The following is a 26,630-nucleotide window of genomic DNA, read 5'->3' on the forward strand; positions in this document are numbered from 1 at the left end:
TTGTTAACTGAAACAGAAAGTTCTTATCTAGATTTGTTGCTAAACCTTATTCTTTAACTTTGGATAAAAATTATTTTCGTTTAGTTGAAAAATCTCATGTTTAAATTCAAGTTTAATCCTATTAAGAAAGCACCACAAAACGTCCTATCCGAAAGGTTCTTTAAAATTTTCGACAAGAATCGTGCAACAAACTATAATGAACAAACCTCACGAATTAGTTCCAAGAACACTGTTACTGTACACTCATTTGTTCTTTACTCCTCTATCAGCCCAGCAAATGAAGAAAGGAAAAAAGGAGAGAATTCATGTCTTTAAGATACATTACATACGTTGTCTTAGCCGGTAATGGGGCGGCGCGCACTTTAGTCGTCCTGATTTATCATACAACGAACATGTATCGTTAAGTACCCTAGTAACGTTCATGCACTATGGTTTTCAGCTTATCCCTTCGTCCTGAGAAGCTTCATGTACTAAGGTTCTCATCTAATTGTTTCGTTCTGGCAAGCTTCCATGCAATATAGTTCTAAACTAATACCTTCGTTCTGTTCTATGCTAATTCTTTTGACTGAGAAGTTTCATGTACTATAGTTCTTAGCAAACTCCTTCGTCCTGAGAAGCTTCCATGCACCACGGTTCTCAGCTAATCAATTCGTCCTGAGAAGCTTCCATGCACTCGGTGTTGACGATGAGATGTGAATTCTTATTTACTTGCATTGCATGTGCTGGAAGTGCTGGAACCTGTTAACCATTCAAATACTGCAGCCTGTTTTAATGACTCTGGCCTTCGGGTATTGCTTATGATAGGGTGTTAGTAGCTTCTTATATAAAAAGGCTGTAAAAGGTCTTCATCAGGCTCTATACACAAAAATGACCCATGTAACCTGTGTAGTCCTCAGGCTTCATCGTGTAGCTGAAGTGGTTCGTACATTTTATCCAAAAGTAGATAGTGTGATTTCTTCTGTCAAAAAAGTTTTTCTCTGAAACCTTCAAGTAGTCAAGCTAAGTTTAACAAACTTGTTGGAAATATTCCGCTCTCTCCTCCTGTTGTAACGTGATGGGGTACTTGGCTTGATTCGGTAGCTTACTACGCAGATAATATTGAAATAGTAAAAAATGTCAAACAATTTATGCAACCGACGTGACTTGCATCAAAGCAGCGCAAACAGCTCTTGGTGCTAATGGCATTAGACAGAAACTTGCTTATATTCATTTCAATGTCATGTGCATTTCAAGGTCAATTTAAAAACTTGAAACAAGGGGATTGTCTTTGAAGGAGGGCCTCACAGAGGTAAAGACTTTTAGCAGGCGTTGGAAGAACAGTTGTCGGAAAAGTTCGAATATGTGATTTCAAAGAACTCCGGCTATAACTTTCTACAGCAAATTGATTCAATTTACAACGGCAGGGAAAATGTGGGTAATGTTCAGGGTTTGCCCAAGTGGGCTCGGCCGGATCTTTTCGGGTTGGACCCACTTGAGAAAACCCACTTTAAAACCCACCTCGTTTTTGAGCTTTTTGTTAGTAAATTATTGATACAACTAAGGTGATCACATTGAAAGTGATTTTTATCAGATTTTGGATTTCCCGTGGGCGAATTAGATGCTTTCATGTTCAAGTATACAACAACATTCAACGTTAAGCCTATATAAAGTTCTGAATGCAGTGAATGAATAAAGCTCACCTTAGCTTGAGATAATTATAGAACAAATTAATGTATGGTTTGTATTTATAACCTATTTGAAATAAAATTATGCAATTTTATATTTTAGAAAATACTTTCCGCGAATAGTATGCTCGTCGATTCGGCGACGCTGAAAGACGTTATCCCTCATACGTTTAACGAGTGTATAAGGCCATAGATGCCGGTACTACCAGTAAATATGTAAATACATTAGTAAAACTATTAATATTATTTCATACATTTGATAAGTATTCTTCAGTAAAATTTGGTTTTCCCACAACAGTACTTTAGTTCAATCATTAGTTGCTACTCTTCAAATAAAAAAAAAATGAAATCGTTGAGTTTTACGTCCCACGGTTATGCCGGTTAGGCTAGATGAGTGAACTGGTGGAATGAAGAAAGTGGGAGGAAACGGGAGAACCCCGAGAAAACTCACGAACACGGTGTTTGTCCACCACAAAGTTCACTTGGCGGGGGCTGGGATCGAACCCGGGACCCCAAGCACCAGAGGTGAACGCTCTACCACTGAGCCACCGCGCTACTCTTCAAATAAGTATTCTATAGAATCAACACCAGCAATAGCGTAAAAATTCTTGTCAAATTTAAGAAGCTTTAATGCTCCGAGTTCCGAAGACTATGTAACGCTACTATTTCAAGAGCTTAAGTGGAAATTTCAATGTACAGTAAAGAAAGCTGCATTTTCGGGGAAATCCCGTCGTGAAAGAAGTGCTTGGGAAATTCCCGCAAAGCTTGAACGCACAAAGCATCGGAAGTGAATATTTCAAGAATAAAACTATTTATTTTAAGCTGGAAGATATTTAATTTCATTTAAGACATTTTGAAACATTTACTTTATAAAATATGAATAACCTCTTTGTTAATAATCATTTTCCGGAAAGAACCGTTTTGCTAGTGCTAGGGAAATTCCCGTAATTGAACGCGCAAAGGATCCATTTATTTTACACTGGAAAATATTTGCCATATAAGACATTTTGAAGCATTTATTTTATAATACATGAATTATATCCTTGTTTTAAATTAATATATTTGGTATTCATATTTGGCGAACGTTATTAAGGTTGCGAGACGACTCTATCTACATTTGTTCGTTTGTCTTCCTGTACCCCCCCCACCCCCCCATATATATATATATATATATATATATATATATATATATATATTGCAGGGTACACCTTTCGATCTTATTTTCAGGATACAAGCACGAGACACACTAAATTTCCTGCATATATTTTCGTGGCATACCAACGTTCAAATTGAAAATGGCGGCCTTTTTTTAAAAAAATAGTGGGAATCCACGCTACCAAGCGATTTTCGGTCATTTAAATAGAAATTTTCAGAGTAGATGCACGAGACACACTAAATTAGCTGTACATATGTAAAATTTCAAAATGGCGGCCATTTTTCAACTAGCAGGTATCCAGGCTACAGGATGTAATTTTCTGACTTTTAAGTTGAAATTTTGAGGGTAGAAGCAAGAGACATTCTAAATTTGCTGTATAGTTTTCTCAGCGATTCAATGTAAAATTTCAAAATGGCGGCCATTTTTTCAAAATAGTAGTGTACAGAAAATTGTTGCAAGTTGCGACAATGACAAAATATATATCACATTTTAACACTTTTACCCCAAAGACATTAAAATATTTCGAAAAAACCCAATTAAACCCGGAAAAACCAGATTAAACCCGAAAAAGCCCATATGGGACCAGGTGGGTTGGTTTTTTTCAAAAATACCCGGTTTTTTTCAAACCCTGGTAATGTTCCCGAACAAATGTGTGTGTCAGATGTTACAAACTTACAACGTGCACCTACTGTTTCCTGCGATGTGGAAAATGTTTTCGGAATATAAAAATATTCTTCAGGATAAGAGACATAGGTTCAATTTTGAACATTTGAAACAGTACATTGTTATCAAGTGTAACAGTAAGCAGTGACCCTCCTTACCTCTCCCCACTTCCAGAAAAAATTACAAGTGAAACCATTGTAGTAAGTGTAACAGAAAACCAACTGCACAATGAAAAACTGCTAGTGAAATAATTGTTCTTAAAGTTATACGTACAATCAAATTTAAATAAACAAACTGTAAATGTGTACTTTTTGATGAAGAATAATAAACAAGTGTTCTTCAAACACGTTATTCAAAACCATTTCTGTTCTCTCTCTTACAAGAGTGGTTCAAGGTTGACCGGGATTTTCATACGTAAATAATCGATGAATAGCCGGATCATGATGAAACTTGCGGGTGACGTAATGTATTCCTTCTCGAGTAACTAGCGCCCGACATGACGTATTTGGCGCATGCGCAGCAGTTGCAGCGAACATGGCGGCAAGCAGTGTGTCTGTGGAGCAGCGGTGTGTAATCAAATTTCTTGTAAAGGAGAAAGTTAAACCAACTAAGATTTTCAGATGATTGCAAGCACAGTATGGTGAACAAATGATGTCACGGACAAGAGTGTACGAACAGTTACGCGAAGGACGGGAGCTGCTGACAAATGAAGCGCATGGATACATTCGCCCAACTGCAGTCACACCAGTGAATATCGCACGTGTTGAGCAAATGATTCTTGAGAACCGGAGAGTAACAGTGTGAGATATTGCTGCCGAGGTGAATATCAGTGTCGGGAGTGTTGAGACAATCATTCACAACCACTTACGCTTCCGCAAAATCTGTGCAAGGTGGGTCCCCGCCAGCTGACATTTCATTAGTAGACACGCGTGACGGTCTGTGAACAGTTCTGCCCCATCCCCCCTACAGTCCAGATTTAGCCCCCAGTGATTATCATTTGTTTGCACCCCTTAAAGACCATCTGGGAGGGAAGAAATTCACAACAGATGAAGCACTGAGGAACGATGTCCTCCAGTGGCTGCAACAACCAAGTTCTTTCTACGCCAAAGGAATCGGGAGCTGTCACAACGATGGCAACGGTGCCTCAACGTGCACGGAGAATACTTTGAAAAGCTGACATAGTTTGGTGCTTCTTCTGCTATGTTTCCTCTGAAGAAATAGGAGTCCCAGTCAACCTTAAACGACCCTTGTACATTTTAGTGTTAAACCTTTAGTTTTGAACGACGTATTTAGGGAAAATTCAAGTGCATGTTTGGATGCATAATGTGGCAATTTTAAGGACATATTTTGAGGTTTTTTAGTGCATAACTATCCGAAGCCTAATAATGGTATATCCTCTGGGGTCTCTTTCAGCCGCTATAGGTAATTAAAGTCTCACTATGTGCAAACCAAATTAAGCTGGAACCAAAGGCAATGCTGTCGAATCCGTCTAGCAGTTATTACATTAACAAGTGGTACTAGTGTCAACGTTTATCAACTTTAACTGCCATTTGGAAAGAATAGACATAACCATAAAGGTAACCAAGAAAGTTCTGTCGCTTTTTGTAGAGGTCTGTGTTCAATTGGGTCTCACACCGTGAACTGAATACGAATGAAGATAAGGCGACGGCCAGTTGTTGGTGTGGATATAATAAAACATACTACCTGGCTGTGGCAGTTCAGTTATGCCGCGAACTTGCGTAATAAGGATAATGTGAACATGGGACCTCCACAGAGCGTCGTAAGGGCGTGTATGCTGTAGTTCAAACTGGGTCAAACGCCCTGCAGTGGGGCGGAAGATATGCCAGGCTTTTGGTGAGGGTGTCGTGACTACGCGGATAGTACAGCGGTGGTTTAACAAGTTTAAAGACGGTGAGGCGAACAGTGGCCAGACATGTGAGGAACTAGGACTACAATTCAATGAGAGTGGAGAAATCATTCAGCAGCATCTCCATCAACTTCGGAAGCACTACAAGTTGGGTCGATAGGTCCCACATGATTCATATGACGTTTTCGCTTTATTTTGACCTATATAATAGTGTTCTGTTGTCTGTGGGCGCCATTTTTAGAACACCCGATATACTGTATTCTAGATCTTCACCTCCCAGTTGATTCATTCCCATGTGAATCAAGAGTGAAGCTTTGTCCTATCTCCTTACAATCTTGATTTAGTCCCATGCGACGTTTTTCTCCACAGTGAAAGAAAAAAAAATCGTCGCCATCGATTTGAGTCACAGAAAAGTGCTGTGGCTGCTTATAAATGTGCACTTAACAACTCTAAAGAAATATGGCGTTCGCCATTTCAAAAATGATTCCAGAGGATGGAACTTAGCATACAAAGTGGTGGAGAATACTTCGAGAAGATGCAAAAGTTTAGACAATATATCTAATTTTTTGAACTTTCATACTCAAAACTTTCATAGTGACTCTCGAACATAAGTACTTATAAATATAATACAGTGCCACTCAATTACAATTCTGTTTTTATAAGCGAAACTCTTAAGTGAAGATAATGCTAAGTGTGAAAAGTTATAAGTGATTAAAGCTTTTGGGGGAACAGAGGGGGAGAGGGGAGATTGATATATACTGCAACTAGTTTTCTTTCTTCTTTCCGGATGATTAAGTTTTCTTCAAATTTTCGAGGATTACTTGACTATACGATGGGTTTTCAAGGAAGTCAATGTAACTAAACAAAGTGTTAAAATTGCCGAAGATTCAGGCAAGGACCGAAATAATATCAGCTCTAATTTTCAACAGAGTACAGACGTTAGTACTTTCTATCCATTTATGTAGTATGTATCCTATTGTGTCCATTAGTAAAAACTAAAATGGGTCTGTAATAATTACCTATTATCATTGCAGGAACGGCTATGCCGGCGACTAGGCCAATTCCAACTGGAGCACCAACCAACGTTCCCAACTGCCACAGTATCTTTTTCTTTCGAGACCAAGGTTTCTTACCCCAAAATGTGCAACCAGATGGACTAAAAAAGAATAAAAAAAATGTATATTATCTTAATGCAACATCATACTACATTTAAAATAAAACAATACACTTGAAAACATTTTAAAGTGTATTTATAAGCACGTGTAATGCCCAGAAGCGCTCACACAAACATAGATCATATTATCTACAATTATTATGACTGAACCTTGTAGGACTTAAACATTGAAATTACTTGTAATTTCTGTCAGTTCATTCTTCAGCCTACACGCTGGCTTTTGTTCTTTGAATTATAACATCCTTTTTCAGCAGTGAGACTACTGAACTCATAGAACTACAATGAAAAAAACAGCCCTCCCCGCCAGTCTAGTTGTTAGCGCCTGTGCCTTTGGGGCACACGGTCCCGGGTTCGATTCTCGGTAGGAGAGTACCAAAAAAAATTACTTTCACAATTATTCACCTTAATTATTAGTTTCCTCTGGACTAAAGGACATAGCAATGGAACGTTGAACTAAAATTACATTCAATTTCATTTTAACAAAACGCAGGCACTCACTTTGTATGCACAAACGATTGTGGCTTCTATTATTTAGGCTCTCTCTGGAACCTTCTTAAGTAACGTTTCCTCCAGCTCCTTTTCTTTCCTTACATATTCATCTTCAAAGAAGACTTTCTTCTGAAATATTTGACGATAGTTGTAGTATCACTTGGTAACTACAACTGAAACTACAACTTGTTAATTCTCGCACTTTCTCACTTTTATGTAAATTGTTTTCTGAACACAATTAGTGACATTCGTAATTTAAAAGTCAATTATTGAACAGCAGATTACTAGTTTAAGTTAGTGCGAAGTTCAATAGTGTTTTCGGATGATCCTGTGTTCAAATCTTTCAGAAAAATCCTCCAAGGATGAACATGTAAGAAAAGAAGAGCAACTAAAGGAAATGTTACTTAAAGATTTATAGTATCTCAAAATTTAAACCACAATTAATCATTTCAGATACAAGATGGATGCCTGGTTTTTATTTATAGATATGTATTCTATTAACATCCATTAGCAAATACTTAGATCTACCGCCTAAGGTGAGATTCAAACTACAAGTATTTCGAACAGAAACTGAAAACAGGTCTGTTGCACTGAAAAGGTGGGAGCGCAAACCATTTACCTACGAAAAAGCATTTCAATATGAACGTTAGTGTATATCGTGACAACAATGATCTCAGCCAATAAGCATGATCCATCCCTCTTACCACATGATTAGAGCAGACATCTTTGTTCACCTGTTGCTAGTTATAAGTTAAACAAAAGAAAGCTATAGCTGAATTGACTATGATAAGTTAGTGATGCAAATTGACTGAATTACACAGGTAAGTCATTTTCTAAGATTAGTCATTCTGGTTTCAACTTCTGTACTCAGGAACTAGTAATACAGACAATATCTGTAAGATAAGCCATGTATGAAGTAATTGTCAGAATTTGCACAACATTTTTCTTTTAATTTCACTGCATATCAGCAACTTTATTCTAGAAACAAGGGCGCCGATTTTTCTGTAAATTTGCGGGGATCCATTCAGATGTGTGTTTGGTTGAAGACAAGGGTCTAAGAAAATATATATGAGGATTTTAAGACAAATTGAATTCAAATTATGCCAAATATTGTATATTCATAAAAAATACATGGGGTCTCACATGAGCATTGGGGAGGCCCGGACCCACCCACCCCACGATCGGCGCCCTTGTCTAGCCCTTTCAGGCCTGATTTTTTTGTTTACTCTCCGATGTTATTTTTATTTTCTATTATTATTCTTAAATGAAATACAACCGTCAATTTGTTTGCAGGTGTTATATTTAGAGAATTATGGACGAAACATTTTGTGTGCACTAAGGTTGAAATACGTATGTAAAATACAAAATGGAATTGATCGAACACATCATTGTGATCTATATAGTTTAGAAACTCAAAATACATCACTAAAACAGAAGGAGAATTTATTGCAAATAGTTTGTTTCGCCAAGAATAGAACAGCGTACGTGGCTGAGCTTTGTCCATTGTAATAGTCCCTGCAAGTACTCTACAAGAAATGTGAATTGCTTCCTGACAGCTTAAAACACCAGAGAAATAGCGGAAAGTGATTTAGACAAGTTCAAAGAATACTGACATGAAAACCCAGCCATTCTGAATTCTCCAGAGTAATTATATTAATCTTAAAATATGATGTACTCAAGTGTTACCACCAGGTCTGAAAGGGCTAGAAATAAAACCAATTTAATTTTTCGAAGATCATTTTGTCTCGCATATAATGTTTTCTATTATCTTTTTTGTTTCAAAAACAACTGTTTTCTTTATTAGTTTGGTAAATTACTCATCTGATTGAACTCATCATATCATCGTATGAGAACAAGAGGAACGGAACTCCATTTTCGTAGGTTTACAGGAGAGGGAAAAAAATATTTTTCTGAAACAAATGTTATTTTAATAAGTATATTATTGCATAGCAGACAAGTCATGACCAAGTCAGGTTTAATAACACTGAAATGAGACCAAGTGGGGCTTTTAGAATCATGTACACTCATGTCCAACATGATTGTCACATATCTATAACTGTCTTCTTGTAAGAACATAATTTGATACTGATTTTGCAGGGTACATTTAATACTGATACTACGTGTACCGTATAATCTGGAAATTTATATTTGTGATAAATTTTATAGGAAAAAAATTATAAATACGAAAATTAGAATGAGTAAAACAAAATGTCGCTAAATGGACAAGAAAGTTTTATTGTTCTTATTTACTGCTCTTTTGACATTAAATTTGCCACATATATGTCTTTACCGATTATACACATACTAACATTTTAAGAAATAGCGAGCGAATTCGTTGTCAAATTATATTCCTACAACAACATATATATCGATATGCGACAATAATTTTGAACATGAGTGTACATTTCTTGAAGTTGTATTCCTTTGGTTCTCATACGACGATATAGTGTAAAATATTTGGAAAAGACTCTCTTCCAACAAAAGGGTTAAAAAATATAGACACTGACCCACGCTATAATTTTTATTTTGACAATATTTACTAAAGCGGACAGAATTCACTAAACATTTGCTATGAGAAACATGAAGAAAATGGCATATGCGTACATCGTCTACATACCTTAGATAGTGAAGGTCACTTATTTCCTTCATGCACAGCCAGCAGAACTCGGCTCCACAAACAGCGCAAGTCATGTGGTTGCAGGAACCATCGTCCATTTTGACTATTAGAACCTGACAACGCGGACATGGCTTGATGTCGTCTCCTGTTCAAATAAAATTATTACTGTTAGCAGTTTATACGATTGATTTAATATTAAGTTGTCTAATAAAGAACAAATAAAGGTTTGTTACATTACAATACAAGGGTTGTAAATAAAGTACTGACAACTCTCGGGAGGTGTGTATACGCACAATCGTACGCGAGTAATGTCTGGAAAATGATGGTTCAAACCATTATCAAGGTGTATAGTACCAAAAACCAGTCAGTAAAGCGCGCAGCAGTTGTGCTGTCAACGTAGCTAGTTTCACTTCTTGTTCACAAAAGTTCACGGAACTTACACAGCATTTTTGGATAAATGTCCAAGTGTACCGTGGCAAACATCCATATCAGTGTGACAGACGGATGCAGGAAACGTGTGGCAACGATACATTACAGTATATGAAGGCTCGATGACAAGTAGACATTTCGTTCAGGTCGAAAGAAGTCAGCAGATTGGACTCGTAGCGGTCGTTCAGCCGGTTACGGAAGAGCAAGTTAGTGCGAGGTTTCCTTGAAATTGTCACTGGACAGTCAGCAAGGTATCGTAGAACTTTCGCTTAGTCATAAACATGTGAACCATCCTGAAGGAGAAACTACAACGCTCTTTATCACATGCCAAGTACAGTGATCCAACTATTGGCAGGTACACTGAGAAGTTTTGAAACATCAATGCTTGTTAAATGTGATTCCCTGCCTTTAACGGAATTCCTACAAGGTACAAGGCTTCCAAGTATCTCGTTCTTACGTCTTGCAGGGCGGTCCATCGCCAAGACCAACAAAAACAATTTCAACAACATAGGACGAACTACCACGAATTTGGAAAATTGTGCAAGTCAACACAAGGCATTGCATCGAACGCCTATAACGTAATTGTTAATGTACGTTGAATAACATGTGTGTGCTATATTGAGGATACTTTAATTACAGCCTTCGTAAGAATTCATCTGTTTTAATACAGAATTCCTACAAAATTCTATATAATTAATGTCAAATACTTCAAAAATAAATTCCTGAAAAGAAACGTAAAAAACGTTTAACACTACCTTTTACCAAAAAAGTCCAAAAATATGTAGTTTTGAAACTCTAGCTATTTGAAATGTTTTTTTCTGAGTGCTTTGCTCCAAGGTAGGTCGCAGATATTTCGCTACGTATTTATTCACGGACACTAAGGCAATAGAAAAAGAGCAGTGGCTAAATAAGCGTAATTTCAATGAAACTATAAAAACAAAAGTACAGACTTGGGAAATTTTTTTGAAAACAATCAATGCAATTTACCAGTGACCAATGATTTTCTCCATTCTCATACGTAGGTGTAGCTTATATGAAAGGTAAGGGAAAAAAAAAGGAATGTCTATGTGTGTGCTTTATCGGATGCTTTTGTCCTATCTGTTGGTGACTCTTGGTACTATTTAACAGTATATACCATGCATGCGTAGATGTCGAAATGTCTACGTAAAAAGGGGCAAAAGATTTGACTACCCTATTCTTTTTTACGCGGTTTAAAATATAAAAACGCCGTTTTCTCGAAAGTGCAGTTTTGTGACACTCCTCCTCCTCCTCCCTTTCCCTTCATATATTCTTGACAATTATTCATAGATGTTCTCGTATTTACTCCATTTTAGCTAACTCTTAACAACGCAGAAATTCATAACTTTGGCGATCAATCATAGAAACTCTTATTAGCGGAAGATTGAGGACGGAAGGTTCTTCCTCCTGACCAGCCCGCGACACGATTACAGGTTGAACATAAATCAATTACAACAGGAAGTCGAAAATCCGAACTAACTGGGACCACAAGGTAGTTCGGATTTTCGAAAATGACCAAGAAAATGTCATTTAGGCTTAAATATACTATACGGTATGCTTTTTTTATCGATACAATAGTTATACAGTACATACAGCAATTACAATACCGTACGTAAGGCTACTTACATTTAGTGTTTTTGAGGAACCTGCATGTACACTAAATCACACCGTTCTTGTAACTCACACTTAAAACTTAACTTGTATAGGCTAAGGGAAAATAAAAATATGTATGACACAATTACATATGAATGAGCTTTTTGTAAAAACAATGACTTCACAGAACGCCGACGGACAACCCTATTGTTTGTTTATCGCTTGCGCTAAGACAAAATTTAAAAAGCTTCTAAGGAGCTCGGATTTTTGACGTTCGGATTATCGACGTCCTACTGTATTTGTCCAGGATGAAGTTAATAGGCACAGCTTCTCACGAGCTGGACGAAGGCGGCACTTGAAGTGGAGGTACTGTGCATTATCCACTGTTTGAATCAATTCGCCCAATTCCATGATGTAACCATATTGGGGAGGGGATAAAATAAAGCCCAACAGGACAAAGATCTGAAGGTACAATAATTCAAAATGAGACACTGGACCCGCCTTCCCCAACATGCGCACAACTATGATTACCTGACAATAGTAATAAGTATTATTAAATCAATCAAATTAGAATGATAACTAAATTAATTAGTATATTAGCAGAGATACCCGCAACTAACCTTTCCGCACTTAACCGAATATGACTGAGTACAGAATTGAAAGTATCTTACATTGCAAAAATGTAAAACGAAAGATGTTTCTAAATTCACACACGATTTCATTATACACAGTACGTCGTCATCGAAATTCCCCTCCGACGATAAAGTAAAGGGAATGAGGATATGATTGCTAGTGACAACTATAGGCATGATAAAGTAGTTCAGCTGCAGCTGGACGGCAGTTAGAACAAAGGAAAAGAAGGTGTATATTGTGATAACTGTAAACTGAAAATTAGAAGCAGCTAAAACGTGAGTTGCTTACATCTTCCACTTGGCAATACAGTTATCAGATTAAGAATACATTAAAGGACATGAAAGGACAAAAACCAATGGAATTTGAAAATATTTTCAAATGATCTATCATTAACAAGCTGAGGGTCAGGGAGAAACAAACATTCTGGTACTTTGCACCTTGATAATTATCCACTAAGATTTTCTCAAACTTAGTTGATTCTCAATTTGGGCTCTGTCCTGCGAAATACTTGAGCTCATTATGCAACCTTAGAAGAAGAATGAAGCGTCATGACACCCTTTATGATATCAATTCTATATTTGTGATGTATTTTTTGCGTTCTGAATAATTTTCCTTTAGCTTTTCTACGCGGGGACACATTCTGAATTTTACTATACTTACAGTTCTCTTAATTCAGTAATATTGAATCGCAAAAAGATGATTTTAGAAGTCTAATGATTTACTTCGATTTTAAAAGTTACTAGATTTTTTTTTAAGAAATGGTCGTTTCTCTGAGCTTCCTTCCAGTGAGTTCTTGTTCTGCAATTAAGATTAGCGTTGGTAAGCAAACGAGAAGTGTGTAGTATTCTTTCTATTTAGGAACTGCTTATCTATGTGAAAAATATTCTGCAAAATGAAATATACAGAAATTGTTTACAGATCCAAATTAACTGATGACTATTTGAAGTCGCTAGTATAATTTTCGTTACTGAACTTGATTCACAACTGCAAACAATTGTCAGTGAAAAGTTACAGCTACATAAACCTCATTAAACATAATTATAACGTTTATTTTCATTATATGAGTTACCTATGTATGTCACTTATTCTAAGCTTTTAGGATAAATTTCATACATTTAATTACAGTTAGCCCTTAAATGAACAATCGGGGCCTGAGAGACCTCGCTATATGTTTTTTTTTTTTTTAAAGATATTAAATATTTTTCTTTACTTCCAAAATGTTATTACCTCTTTAGCCATCATATTCAAGCATTTTATAAATTTCCAACTTACTCGTGTCCAAAATATAATCAATAATATTCAAGATCTCCCAAATCTGAAGTTTAGGGATATCTCAGTTCCCTATACGTTTTACTGGTTTTAATGTAATTCTCGACTATGAATATGATCTTTTAATTTCCCTGCCAAAAATAGGACCATCGAAGGAATATGAAACTTCACTGTTGTATTTTTAATCGTTAATGAATAAAATATTGTCGCTTTTACAGTAAAACCGATTTGTATGGATGTAATTCCGATTACTACTGTAATAGAAAAAGCATATTCCAGTAACTGTAGAGAATATTTCCATACTACAGTGTTTAGGACAAGTCCCAATTTTACTAAAATTATACTTCAGCCCAACAACCACACTTCTTACATATCACTTTTTTGCTTCTTTCTTTTTTCTTTTCTTCACAGTAACTTTAGAGAATCGGCTAATATGATGTGTTGTCTAAACGCACAAGGTGTTACAACATGGTAGTTCTACCAACTACATTTGGGACAAGGGAAAAAAGCCACATGAATAAGGTTTGTAGTGTACTTCATACCATTTGACACTGATTGTCTTTAGTTAAATTACGAATACGCAGAAAGACACTAAAATCAGGAAGCGAAGCGCAATATAACTAGCGTAGGTGTTACTTGTTACTTGGTTGTAACTTATTTGTTTGCAACGATTGCTGAACAAAAATCAACGACTCAAGTTCATTAAATAAATAAATAAATAAATAAAAGTAGATACACTCAATTGTAGTAAACCACCTGCTCTCTGAAAAATAATTCATCCAACAATTGGAACATGCCAGCAATATTACCGCAACTTCAAATCCATCGCAAGATAGTACACATTGATTTTTCAACAAACTCAATACATACAATATTGGCCAGAATGAATGACTCGCCACAAATAAGTATCATGCTTATGAATACACAAGAACATTCTCATTTAGATACGGATCTGCATTGATATAAAGGATACATTTCAGTCTCAAAACAAATACAAAGGATACATTTCAATGATAGAAACACAGTGAAGCATACACACTTGAGGGCGAGTTTAATATTTGATGTCTAAACCTTTGTTTTTTTAACAGCCTGGATACGAGAAGGCATGGACAGATTCAGTTTCTCGTAGAATTCCGGTGTAATTTCTGTAACTCAGACGGTTATATAACTTCTCTTAATTGAGAAACTAAACTGAGGTTACGCTCAGCCACTTTTCGCTTTAAAATTATCCATCAGTCCTCACGAGAATTACGGGGCCAAATTCCAAGAATCTGAGACCCGCTGGTTTCAAGCCATTCCTTAACAGCTGGTATCTAGTGGCATGGAGCTCCATCATTTGGAAGTGAGTGCACAGGTAACTTCTCTTTAAGTATCGATATAGATAGTTCCATTCATTGATGTCTCTTCAGGCATGATACACCCTTTCTTTAGCAGAAACGGCACCCCAGACCATTATTTTTGCAGCATTCTTTACGGTGGGAACGATGCAGCGTTGAGAGTCCCTTGCACTGGGAGGCCGCATGTGTGTCTACAAAAGGCATAAAATTGCGATACTTGGATATCGTCCGAGACTAACTCTTTTCCATTGTTCAGCAGCCCATCCCTACTACCTTCACAAAATGTCAATCGGTCGGCAATGTTCTTGGTCAACAATTTTGGCTTTCTGGCTGGCTTTTAGGATTTGAATTGGGCACATAATAACCTCCTGCGGATTGTCCTTTTGCTAGGAAGATTCCCATCCTTTGTAAGCCATCTTGGACTGCTTTGGCAGATTTTCTGGGTGACTTCGTTGCTGCCAAAAGTATGGCGTGATCCATACGCTTAGTTATGCACTTTTGACGTTCTTTTGGCTTTTTATAGCCATAATTTCAATGGTTTTGAAATTACTTATCTGGCAATTGTCTTTTGTGCCAGTTGCAACCTGGCAGCAATTTGACGAATACTGTAGCCTTCTTCACTCAGAATCTCTATTTTTGCGTGCATTTTCAGTGGAATTCTTTTCTCAGTCACTATTATTACCCTTCAACGAGAGTAGAAAGAGAACCAGCACACGTTAGGTAGGAACAAAATCGTAGATACTTGTGAATCACCCGCTAAGAACAATTAACCGACTACCAACCTAGCAAACGACACTATCATGTGCAAAGAGAATACCCCCTACGCGATGCAAAAAATCGTGTGAGTCATTCATTCTGGTCAATACTGTGAATCTATTAACAAACTCACCAACGTGTCTAAATATTTATTAGTGCCGAAATTTTCATTCGGATCTTCGTTAGCGGCTTTATAAATATTTTATCGGCTTTATATATATATATATATATATATATATATATATATATATATATATATATATATATATATATATATTACTGCTACTTTACTCACATCACATGGCTTCCATTATACAATGAAAAAACGTTGCCGATATAATTTAAGCTTGCCTGTAACATTCTGAAAACAAAATACACATACCATACCATGATGAATAGTTCGTAATAAATAGAATACCTTTAAATACACTAATGTTCCTACAACCTCGGCATCAATGAATATTTAGACACATTCCTAAAGTAATACTTATACTGAATCAGTTTAGTACTGTTAGTACACCCAATACTTACGATGCTGAGAATCCTGACTGAAACTAACAGAAGAAGAACGGACGTTAGGAGATCTTTGCGCTCGAGCTGCATCACAAGTTTGGTTCGGATGCCACTCTGCTTTACAGTGATAGCAGAAGAAGGCATCACACCCTGGACGTTCACATTTTATTTTCGGGCAACTTGCACAGCCAGTAGCAATTACAGCAAACCTACAAAACAAAACAATCAAATTTACTACCCACACTACCCAGACCGAATAAAAGTACCGTTAATTCTACACACAAATTGAAGATACGCCACTGTCATATGGGGAATGATGCTAAAACGACGCGTATAACCCCTTCCTCTACGATTTATTTTCTGAATTCTGATAATTGAACTATAAGTTATAAAGGTATATTATAGATGGTTTATCACATTATATAACTTTCAAAACATCAGTATAGAACCCTACGTGATTCTACAATAGTTTAAAGTTTATGACAAGTGTAGCTCGTCATTGTGCGATTTGGCACCGGGAGGCCATGACGAGGTAGACTCGTCATTTCAGTGCAAGGGGTTAATGTCATGAACAGTAGAGTATCCGAAGTTATAGTTGAGTAAATATCATGCATAAGTGACGTTAAATGTCGCCTAAATTTAAACAGTTACTGCGAAAGGTATGTCATAGTCCTTTTCCATGCTCGTTTTACTTACATACGCGAAGTGAAACAGTGCCGGGAGAAAGGATTCACTCTCATAGTGACTACTGCAAAAGCTATACAAACTTGGAACCTATAAACACTCGCCTGCACCAGAAAGGCTTCAAGAAGTGGGAACACAGACGTGCAGGAACTGTAATATTTGGAAAGATTGCAAGAAGTGAAGAGAATAACTGTGCCCCACCTCCAACACACACTCTCATGGAAATTGTCACACACACAGTGTCAACAATGCGGTGGCACAACAGAACTCAACCGATCCGATTGATTGCGTTCTGTATAGCATATTTTCTTAAAAAGTGAACCAATTTCATACATTTTTCTTGACATTAATTTGAATACTGAAAGATAAAAAGAAGTACTGCTACTCTTACAATTGGATTACTAAAGAAATCAACATTGTTACAAGTGGACTTGTTACATCATTAACTACAATAATATACAATGTTCAAATCTTCAATATAGATTTTTTTTTTTTTTTTTTTTTTATTGATTTGTAAACACAATAATACATATACTAGCTGAAATGCTCCGTCTTCGTAGGGAAGAATAGACTTAGGGAAAGTAAGTGAACCCCTTTCCTTCTTAGAAAGTCTAACGATAAAAATACGTATCACTTCCTTCCCATACCAATCCCTCGCCCTCCATGTTTTCGGCGTTACCGTCCCCCCACGCCTTCACTGAAAGTAACGGAATGACTGAGATAACTAATGAAGAATAGTGCCTTCGGGTTGTCGTCCATGTCGATTCTCAGGCCAGTTGACATGCACAAGAATAAAGCATGTTTGTAAATGAATTGTGCGGTTTTAAAAATTAATACTAAATCTACACCGTAAGCAGTGGCAACTGTCAAAGCTTCTCATTAGTTACCTGATATTTGCTTGTCATGCTGGTTTGTTTGTCATGCTTACTGCGGGGAGACAGGGTCAGTTTCCGAGATGACGTCGCAATAGGAAAAGGCTTTCTGTGTGCTCCATTTTGAAGTGTCTAGATTTTTGGTTACCGTACAATGTGAGTTTCGTGCACGATTTAGGAAACGACCCACCACACAAGAATAGCATAAATAGGTGGTACCGACAGTTTGTAGAAAGTGAATACTAGTATAAAGGGAAGAGTTCTGCTCGACCTGGTGTCCCGCGAGAAAGTACACAGTCGAACAAGAAACTGACCCGTGATTCATTTCTAGACATGTTGGAAAAATGGTTGTTACCGCAGCTGAACACCAATTATGATTATTACATTTTGTAACCGGACGGTGATCCGCCCCATTTTCATAGGAATGTGCGCGAGCTTAATTTTTTTTTTTTTTTAATTTTTATTTATACCACTGTTGGATTGGACTTGCTGCAACAGAAGACAAAAACCTTATCCCCTGGTCACCTCGTTCGTCGGATTTAACACCAGGCGATTTCTTTCTTTGGTGGTTTGTTCAAGACAGAGTTTATGTACCGACAATGTCCGTGTGCCTTGAAGTTTTTGTGCTTGGATAACGCATGCACTGCAGACCATCACAGCGGACAATCTACACCGAGTATGGGAAGAATTTGATTACCGTGTGAATTTGTATCGTGTGACCAAGGGTGCATGCATTGAAGGATTGTGATTTATGCATTATAAACTTGGACAGTTCCTGTTGCTTACGGTGTAGGTTTTACTCGTGTACGGTAATAAATAATTTATTACCTATACATTAAAATACTAGATTCATATGTTTGTCTCCAAAGAAAAGTTTATATGTTTGTCTCCAATCCTTTCGACATGAGATCTCGAAAACCACAAGTGCTAGAAACCTGCCGTTTTCGTTGGTCGATTCCAAATTGTGTAATTATCGTTCTAATTGAATATTTTTAAAAAAAAAGAAAGAAAAAAAACTTGGACGTTATTCTTTATTACATTTTTAGGGGTTCATTGGGTGCTGAAATTTTAAAGTAAAGCATCATATCCTTTGAGTTATACATTCCATACGTAGTTGCATACAGGGATTGCATAATTTTCAGGCATTTGTTTCATGGTCAAATGATAATGAAAAACGAAAGAAACCATTTCTCCAGTTTAAGATGAATCTTTATTGTTTGGAGTGTTTTGCCCAATGAATACCATATATCACTGACATTATAATTAATTATGTAATGTATTTGCTTATTACATACTGCATGCAAGAAGAAAGACAAAACTGATCATACATAAATTAGAAACTCCAACCGGAAGTAGGCTCAATCTTGCAAACGGTGTGAGATATTGAAAAAATAACCGAAAAAAATATCCCCCTTGCTCATTTTTATCAAGACGTCTTTCACTTGTGTCTGTAAAGGGACACGCACAGATGAGGAATGACAAGGAGATTCATGTTCATATGTGAATGATGCGCTGTGTAGAGAGCGCAGTTCAGCTAGTTAATTTTTAAAACCGCACAATTTATTTATAAACACGCTGTGTAAGTTTTCAAAACAAAGAAATGAGTGAAATAAATAACCAAAAGCAATACATTTGGCGTTACCGCTGCCACGCCTTCCTCAAAAACAAAAAAGGTCAAATAAATAATAAAGAGTAGTGGTTTAGTTTCCCCTCTCAATCTGCGGACCACACAGGGTGATGAGAATAAAGAAGAGCAATGTCCTCAGCGTTGGCTCTTCAAAATTAAATAAATGAGTGAAATAAATAACAAAGGGCACGCCTGCAGCGTTACTCCTTTGAAAATAATAAAATGACAAATAACGAAGGTGTTGCAGCCCCTGTCGATTTCCAAGCTACCTGATATGCCCTTTCTTGCCTAAATTTGAACTTTCAATATCTCGCAAGTGTCAACAATTATATTAATTACCTCAAAAACTATGAATTCGACACTAATATCGGTAGTTTTCGAATAGTTTTACATGTGCCTCTTTAGCCTCCTTCAGGGGTCTTGCCCCCCACAGCATTTTTCCCCCCACAATGTAAGTCACATGTGAATCAAATTTGGATGAAATTGCTTCAGTTGTTCCAGAGTTACTGTAACATACACACAATTATACACTCGATAGAAAACTCAATTTTTCGCATAAGTTATAACCCTGCTCTCCCCTTAGGAAATGTATTTTATTCAATTTAATATATGATCCTTGGGAAAGGAGAAGGTTAAGATTGATAATCATTCAAGTATCATCAAATTAGTCCAGTAGTTATTGCCGTGATGCTACCACACAAAAACTAAAATTCACTTTTACTATATTACATGTATTATCAACAAATAATATACTTAAAACATTGTTCACATAAATAAATCTATTTGAATTTTTAAGGCACTTAGCAGAAAAAGCTTGTTTTAATATGTATAGCTGGACTCTACAACAAAATCAAAATTATTTTTACAAACCAACCTCACAATGTAGCTTTGGAATGATACAATAATGACGTAAGTCTAAAAGAATTAGTGGTTTTGAAATTTAATAATTAACACGCTGGAGCCTTGTTTACACATGAGTTACCTTGATTTTGAAGACAAGATGCATAAAGCAGCTAGAAAGGTTAGCCATGGACAATTCCCTTTCACAGTTATTAGTCAACATTCATTATGAACAATTTCAAATTAAAAATTTTAGAAAGAGAACATATCAAATTTATAAATACTACAGATATGCTGATGATACTGTCATAATTTACGTATGACAAAAAGATGGAAAGTTCCTTCAGAAACTTAAACCAGATAGTCCCTAAAATCAAATTTACGACTGAGCACAAAAATGTCAATAGTTTCGATTTTCTTGATTTGACTTTCAAGCAGACTCACTCACTGTGTAAGAGTCCAATGGCTCATTATTTTTATATACGGACACGAAGAGGTAAAAGCAACAAGGGGAAAAGTGAAAAATAAACAATTTAGAAGCTCCAAAAACTTCAAACAAGTGGTACTGAATTCATCACAGAAGGTACGCGGTAAACACAAAACTGAAATACAGAACAAAAAGGAACTACATGGTGGAACGCAAAAGTTATAGCAAGCACTACGAAGACGAAAGAGGCATGGAAAAAATATCTGGTAATGACAAAAGATGAAGAATATCAACATTATAAACTCCAACAACAAATGAAATAAAGTACAGGCAGCGAAGAAAAAAATCATGAGAAGAAGTTGGCAATCAAGGAAACCAACAGCAAAGGAAACAAAAATTGTTTTACAGAAGATTGAAGAGCATGAGAAGGGATAAGGAATGCCAATGAATATTTCACCGAATTATTAGAAGGGAATAACTTAGATTCACGCAACGAGGAAAATTTAGAAACAAAAATTCAAATTTGAAACCACAAGAGGAAGAGACAAAAAATAAAATGAAGATTTCAGTTTTACGTCCCACTCTTATGCCGACTAGGCTAAAGCAGATGATGATGATGAGAAATGAATGCAATGGTGGAATGAAGAAAGTTGGAGGAAACGCGAGAGCTACGAGAAAACCCATGAACACGGTGTTTGTCCACAACAAAGCCCACTTGGCACGAGCTGGGATCGAATCAAGGACCCCCGCTCATCAGAAGTGAACGCTCTACCAGTGAGCCACCGTGTCCCCAATGAAGATACAATTACGGAACAAGCCATAAGGACGGTAAAAACTGGGAAAGCATCCGGACATGACATAATACCAGAAATGATCAATACATGGGACAAGCAAGAAACAAATTACCATTACATACAATCCGACTGGCTTGCAAATACAAAAAGATTCCCTGGGATTGGAGAATAGCTGTTGTTATTTATATTTACAAGAAACGAGACGACAAACTACGTAATAACCACAGTATATACAACAATCTTGGTAAACAGACTGAGACAAGAAGGCAAACAACTACAAGAAAACCAGTGTGGCTTCCAGCCAAATCGCAACACCCAAGATGTTACATTTACTTTGAGGCATATATCAGAGGAGGCTATAGAATACCATAAAACGCTGCGTCTGTGTTTCATCAATCTGGAAAAAGCTGTCGATGGTTTACCTTGGAAATCCAATATGGGAATTTCTTCAGAGAACGAAGGTTAAAGAAAACCTACAAAGTTTTTACAGGAACTGCAAAAATTATGTGCGAACACACAACACTAGAAGCGATGAGTTCTATACAGCAGGAGCAAGACAAGGCTGTATACTGAGCCCTCTGTTATTTATAATTCTAATGGACCATATTATGAAACCAAGGGAAAAGACAAACCCCCTTGTTGTAGGAAACTGCAAGAAACTGATACAGACATCAGAATTGGCATTTGCAGACGATTTGGCCTTAGTGGCTAAAACGGAAAGGATTTAGAACACAATGTAAATATATGAAAAAATGAACCAGAAAAAGGAGTATAAAAATCAGCGTAAATAAAACAAAAACCATAGTATTAAATAGAGAAACAAAACCATACAGTGAAGTTGACAAGTAAAGACAGAACAAGTGATATATTTTAGGTACTTAGGAGCCCTAATCAGGAAAGATAGAAAAATAGACGAAGAAATAAACAATAGAATTTTAGCAACAGAAGAACTATTACACAAACTTCATAAGTAGACAAGAGATATCGAAGTCAAAGTTAACGGTCTACAAAACGTACATACCAACGTTAACATATGGATGCAAGTCATGGCCGCTGACAACGAAACATCACAGTAAGCTACAAGGCAAGTGAAATGAAATATTTAACAAAAATAGAGGGGAAAACAAAAATAGACAGGATGAGAAATCAAACCATTAGAACAGAACTGAAAGTACAGCCTTTAAAACAACAAATAGAAATGGCACAACTACGATGATTCAGCCATGTTTACCGTATGGGAGAGGAAAAGATACCGAGAAAAGTGTAGCAAGCTAGACCAGATGGTATGAGACCGAAAGGAAGGTCCAGGCAAACATGGGAAGAAATGATGGGAAAAATTCTGAAAGGAAGACGATTGGACATAAATGATGCATAAGATCATCCCAAATGGAAAACTATCTAAAACCTCTACACTTGATGGTAGAAGAGGACCGACTAAATAGTAAATATAAATCTGCTCACTCACACACAAGATTAAGTCTAACTTTCGGCTCAACTTCTTTTGAAAGGTGAATAGATTAGTATCAATAAGAAGATACAAAAGATTAATTGGAGGAAAATTGGAGGGGAAAAAATGGATACCCCAGGAATGCTTTGGATAAATTTAGGTACCAAGGCATTTGACATACATCATTCACTAACCAAAAACAATATGGTACTCTTTCCATTTTACTCTAAACTTTCTTCAAATTTGAACAATATTGGTTTCAGGTCAGCAGCAAATCACCCATAAATGTTAAGAAGTATTTTACGGATTACAAAAATTATTCTGTGAACAAATCTGTACATGCTGGTATATATATATATATATATATCAAGCTTTTGTCGTTACGATTATTCAAATGCTGATATCACTTAAAAAGAACATGGGAACTAGAATTAAAGAATACTCTACAGATTCAGTGGTTTCTGGCTTATCGAAATACTTAAGATTATCTGAAGACAATAATTTAGTCAAAATGATTCGAAAAAGTCATCAAATTGATAGAATTGAGTTCGAGTTCTATTATATCACGACCTACCACTCAATGCTTAAATTACATGACGCTCATAGCCAGGCGTTTATAGCCAATCAAACTACTTATTGTAGTTATATTGAATTATCAAACTACTTATTGTAGTTATATTGAACTATCTCATTTTGTTTTCTACAGATAAATGTCAAATACCCACAATATATATATATAGCTTACCCGCAGTCGGGTGCAGGGCACCATCGTGTGTCTGGATCAGTAGCCAAAACCCTCCGCACCATAAAGTCTTCATATTTTTCGAACTGACTCTTGTCGTTCAATATCATTCGAATATCTGAAACAATTAGAACCATACATGAGGTTATCCAACACTGTATTATTTCCAAGTATTAGAACAGTGAAACAAAGAAGATTACCTGCTCTAGATTCAAGATGCTGCAGTCCCTGCTAATACCACCTTAATCATGCATAATGCGTCTAACTTCATAACAAGTAAAGTCGATAAATGAGTATTTCTACTTTAAATTGTGCTTCATTGATTTTTTTTAAAAACGGTATATATATATATATATATATATATATATATATATATATATATATATATATATATATATATATACAGGCCGAAATAAAAGAAAATAAAAAAAATACTTAAGATATATTTCGCAAACTCTTTAAAATAACATCGTTTATGAAAGATACAAAATTGAAGATTGGGATGATACAATATCTAACTATAAATTGACTTTACTTCAAATTGGACTTAATTGTATTGTTTTCAAAGATTGCTTTAATAAAATTTGAAATTTACTGTTTAGACAAATGGTAATAGACAATATTTTCACAGAAATACAATCAAAATTTAACATTATAATTGAAAGATATTACAAAATGTATGATATATTTCCAAAAGAAAGAAAGAAAACGAAAGGAAAAATGCTTTTGAAACCACTGGCACAACTAATAATATTGAGATCATAATCTTCAGGTTTCCTAAATAAAAGCTAAAAACTGAATCCTGTGTGTTTTCATATACACAACTAATGTACCTGTAGAGGCTAATGTAGTTGAGTTGATTTTGAGTTTAACGTCCCTTTCAGCAGCGAGGCCATATGAGACGGGACCTACTGATTAATGTGAAATCCGAACCACATGAGCTCCTGCCGGAAATCGAACCCGGGTCTCCCACGCCAAAGGCGCATACGCTAACCACTTAGCCACGAAGGAGCTCGCTAATGTAGTTCTCTTAGTAGTTAACGATTGAGCTACTACTATGTATCTACAACATCGAATAACACATTCATCATTATCTCTGAAACGGTTTAGCTTAGGAACTTGACATTTGTATTAGCGCTTTTCTTAACCCTTTATTAAGCAGTGTTGCTCTCATGCAACATCGCATTCTATTGCGTTATCCGCACGACTTATAACTTCAGTGATCATTTAACTGGCATTATTGCTTTCATACAATATTCACATACATGATTTGCGGGTCGCTTCTTTAGATACTTCTAATCTTTGTCAAAAGGGGACAGTCAAATTTAGTATTGTAGAAGCTTTATCTCCTACGTTCCGTGAAAGTTTTTATTATAACTTTTTTTATTTTATTTTTTTAATTTGTGGTTTCTTGCTCTGGAGGAAAATATTTGAACAAAACTGTTGGCAATTACTGAGCGTATTCTTATGATATTTTACCATAATAGGGGAATGCTGCTCAGCAGCTACACATAAGACTTATTTTAAGACAATGTTGCTTTGAAATAAACACCCTGTATTTAGTAACCAAAGTACAAAAATACTTTAAAAATTACGAAATTATGATCAGGAAGACATGGTTCAACCATAAAAGCGAACTAAATATTTTAATGGTAGTGCTATCAATGCTTGCCAATTAAAGGGTTAAACCCTAGACTGTAAATAAGGTTTGGTTAAATGAATGTCAACCGGTGGGAGACTGAAAGCTTTATTTTCTTCACTAAATATTAATGTGTGTACATGTTATATCCTATAATTTGGACATACTGAACTCTACTTCTAAACACCGGAGCAATGAGAGTGAAAAGGTTTTGTAATAATATTTAAAAAGGTCTTTTTAACCCCTTGTTTTGAATTGCTGGGCGTATAGACATGGAAATTGGTATACGGAGACTTTTCATACACCGACTACGAATGTTTTATTTACTCATTTCAGCCCGAAAAGGGAAAATTTTACAATTATTACGCTTGGACATAAAAGCATGTAAGTTTGTACGGCTTTTTTTTTTTTCTCCTCCTCCTCCAGAAAATATGTATGTTCATTCATCTGCATTTTGAATTTATAGGAACGCAGAGGAAGGACCTACAAAGTACTGGCCAATGTGATGTAACTTGTAAGCACTTGTTAATTTTACTACAAAATAATTTATATTGCATGCCTCATTCACGTTGGTAGTAGTATTGGGTTGAACATGATTTAATGTAACATCACATACACAAATGGTGTGAACCTCTGATAATGTAATCTCTGCAAACAGAGAATGTCTAACTGGACTGGTGAATCAGTAATTTCTGAAACGTTTTTCAAATGAGGTGCATTTTTATTATTGAGTTTTATTATTATTATTATTATTATTATTATTATTATTATTAATTATTCAAGGAGTCCGTAAGAATAAAGGATCCTTGTAAGAGCTTTTGTGAACGCGGCACTGAATCTCCGGGTTCCATAGGCCATAGAGTGAGTTAATATTATTAGGTAAACGGTATACACTATGCAGTTCCTTGTTATGAAGTTTTCTCCACATTCCTCATTCCCATCCCTTTTGGGTCCGAATATTCGTATTAGCATTTTATCTTTAAAAACCTTATTATATATTACGATAATTGGAAGAAATTTGTTTCTAACACTGTGATATAAACCTCATTGCATTAAAATGTCCTTTATTCACAGAAAAACTTAAAGAATTATCAAATTTATTATTAATACATTACGGGTTTTGACCGTATTGTGTATAGCAAATTTTAAGAACGGACAATTTTAGTATAATAAAATGTTTAATATCTTATTACCAAAACATTGAAATCTAGGTTTTTCTTCTTTCTTTCCGTTAAACGTAAACTTAACACGTTCGTCTTGGACGTGCACAACCGGTGACGCACGTTCTACAAAATAAGATAATTAAAGTAATGCAGTTGGAGACGTGTTATCTTCACTCACTCTCACTCTCTCTCTCTCTCTCTCTCTCTCTCTCTCTCT

At 36.0% G+C, this 26,630-nt stretch overlaps 1 protein-coding gene across 7 annotated transcripts in view; it reads right to left on the bottom strand.

The window, feature by feature from the left end:
• LOC145684212 (E3 ubiquitin-protein ligase RNF19A-like) overlaps nt 1-26,630 on the bottom strand; it is a 278,535-nt gene that overhangs the window by 93,200 nt on the left and 158,705 nt on the right. For all 7 annotated transcript variants that reach the window (XM_081756280.1, XM_081756286.1, XM_081756283.1 and 4 more), the window contains 4 exons: nt 23,615-23,729; nt 16,197-16,387; nt 9,631-9,775; nt 6,370-6,506 (listed from right to left, as the gene is read on the bottom strand). In XM_081756280.1, the coding sequence (XP_081612406.1) occupies nt 6,370-6,506; nt 9,631-9,775; nt 16,197-16,387; nt 23,615-23,729 (588 nt within the window). The remainder of the gene's footprint in view (nt 1-6,369; nt 6,507-9,630; nt 9,776-16,196; nt 16,388-23,614; nt 23,730-26,630) is intronic.

Source organism: Thermobia domestica, chromosome 4, assembly GCF_964235325.1.
Source record: "Thermobia domestica chromosome 4, izTheDome1.hap1.1, whole genome shotgun sequence".
In the NCBI taxonomy this organism is placed as follows: domain Eukaryota; kingdom Metazoa; phylum Arthropoda; class Insecta; order Zygentoma; family Lepismatidae; genus Thermobia; species Thermobia domestica.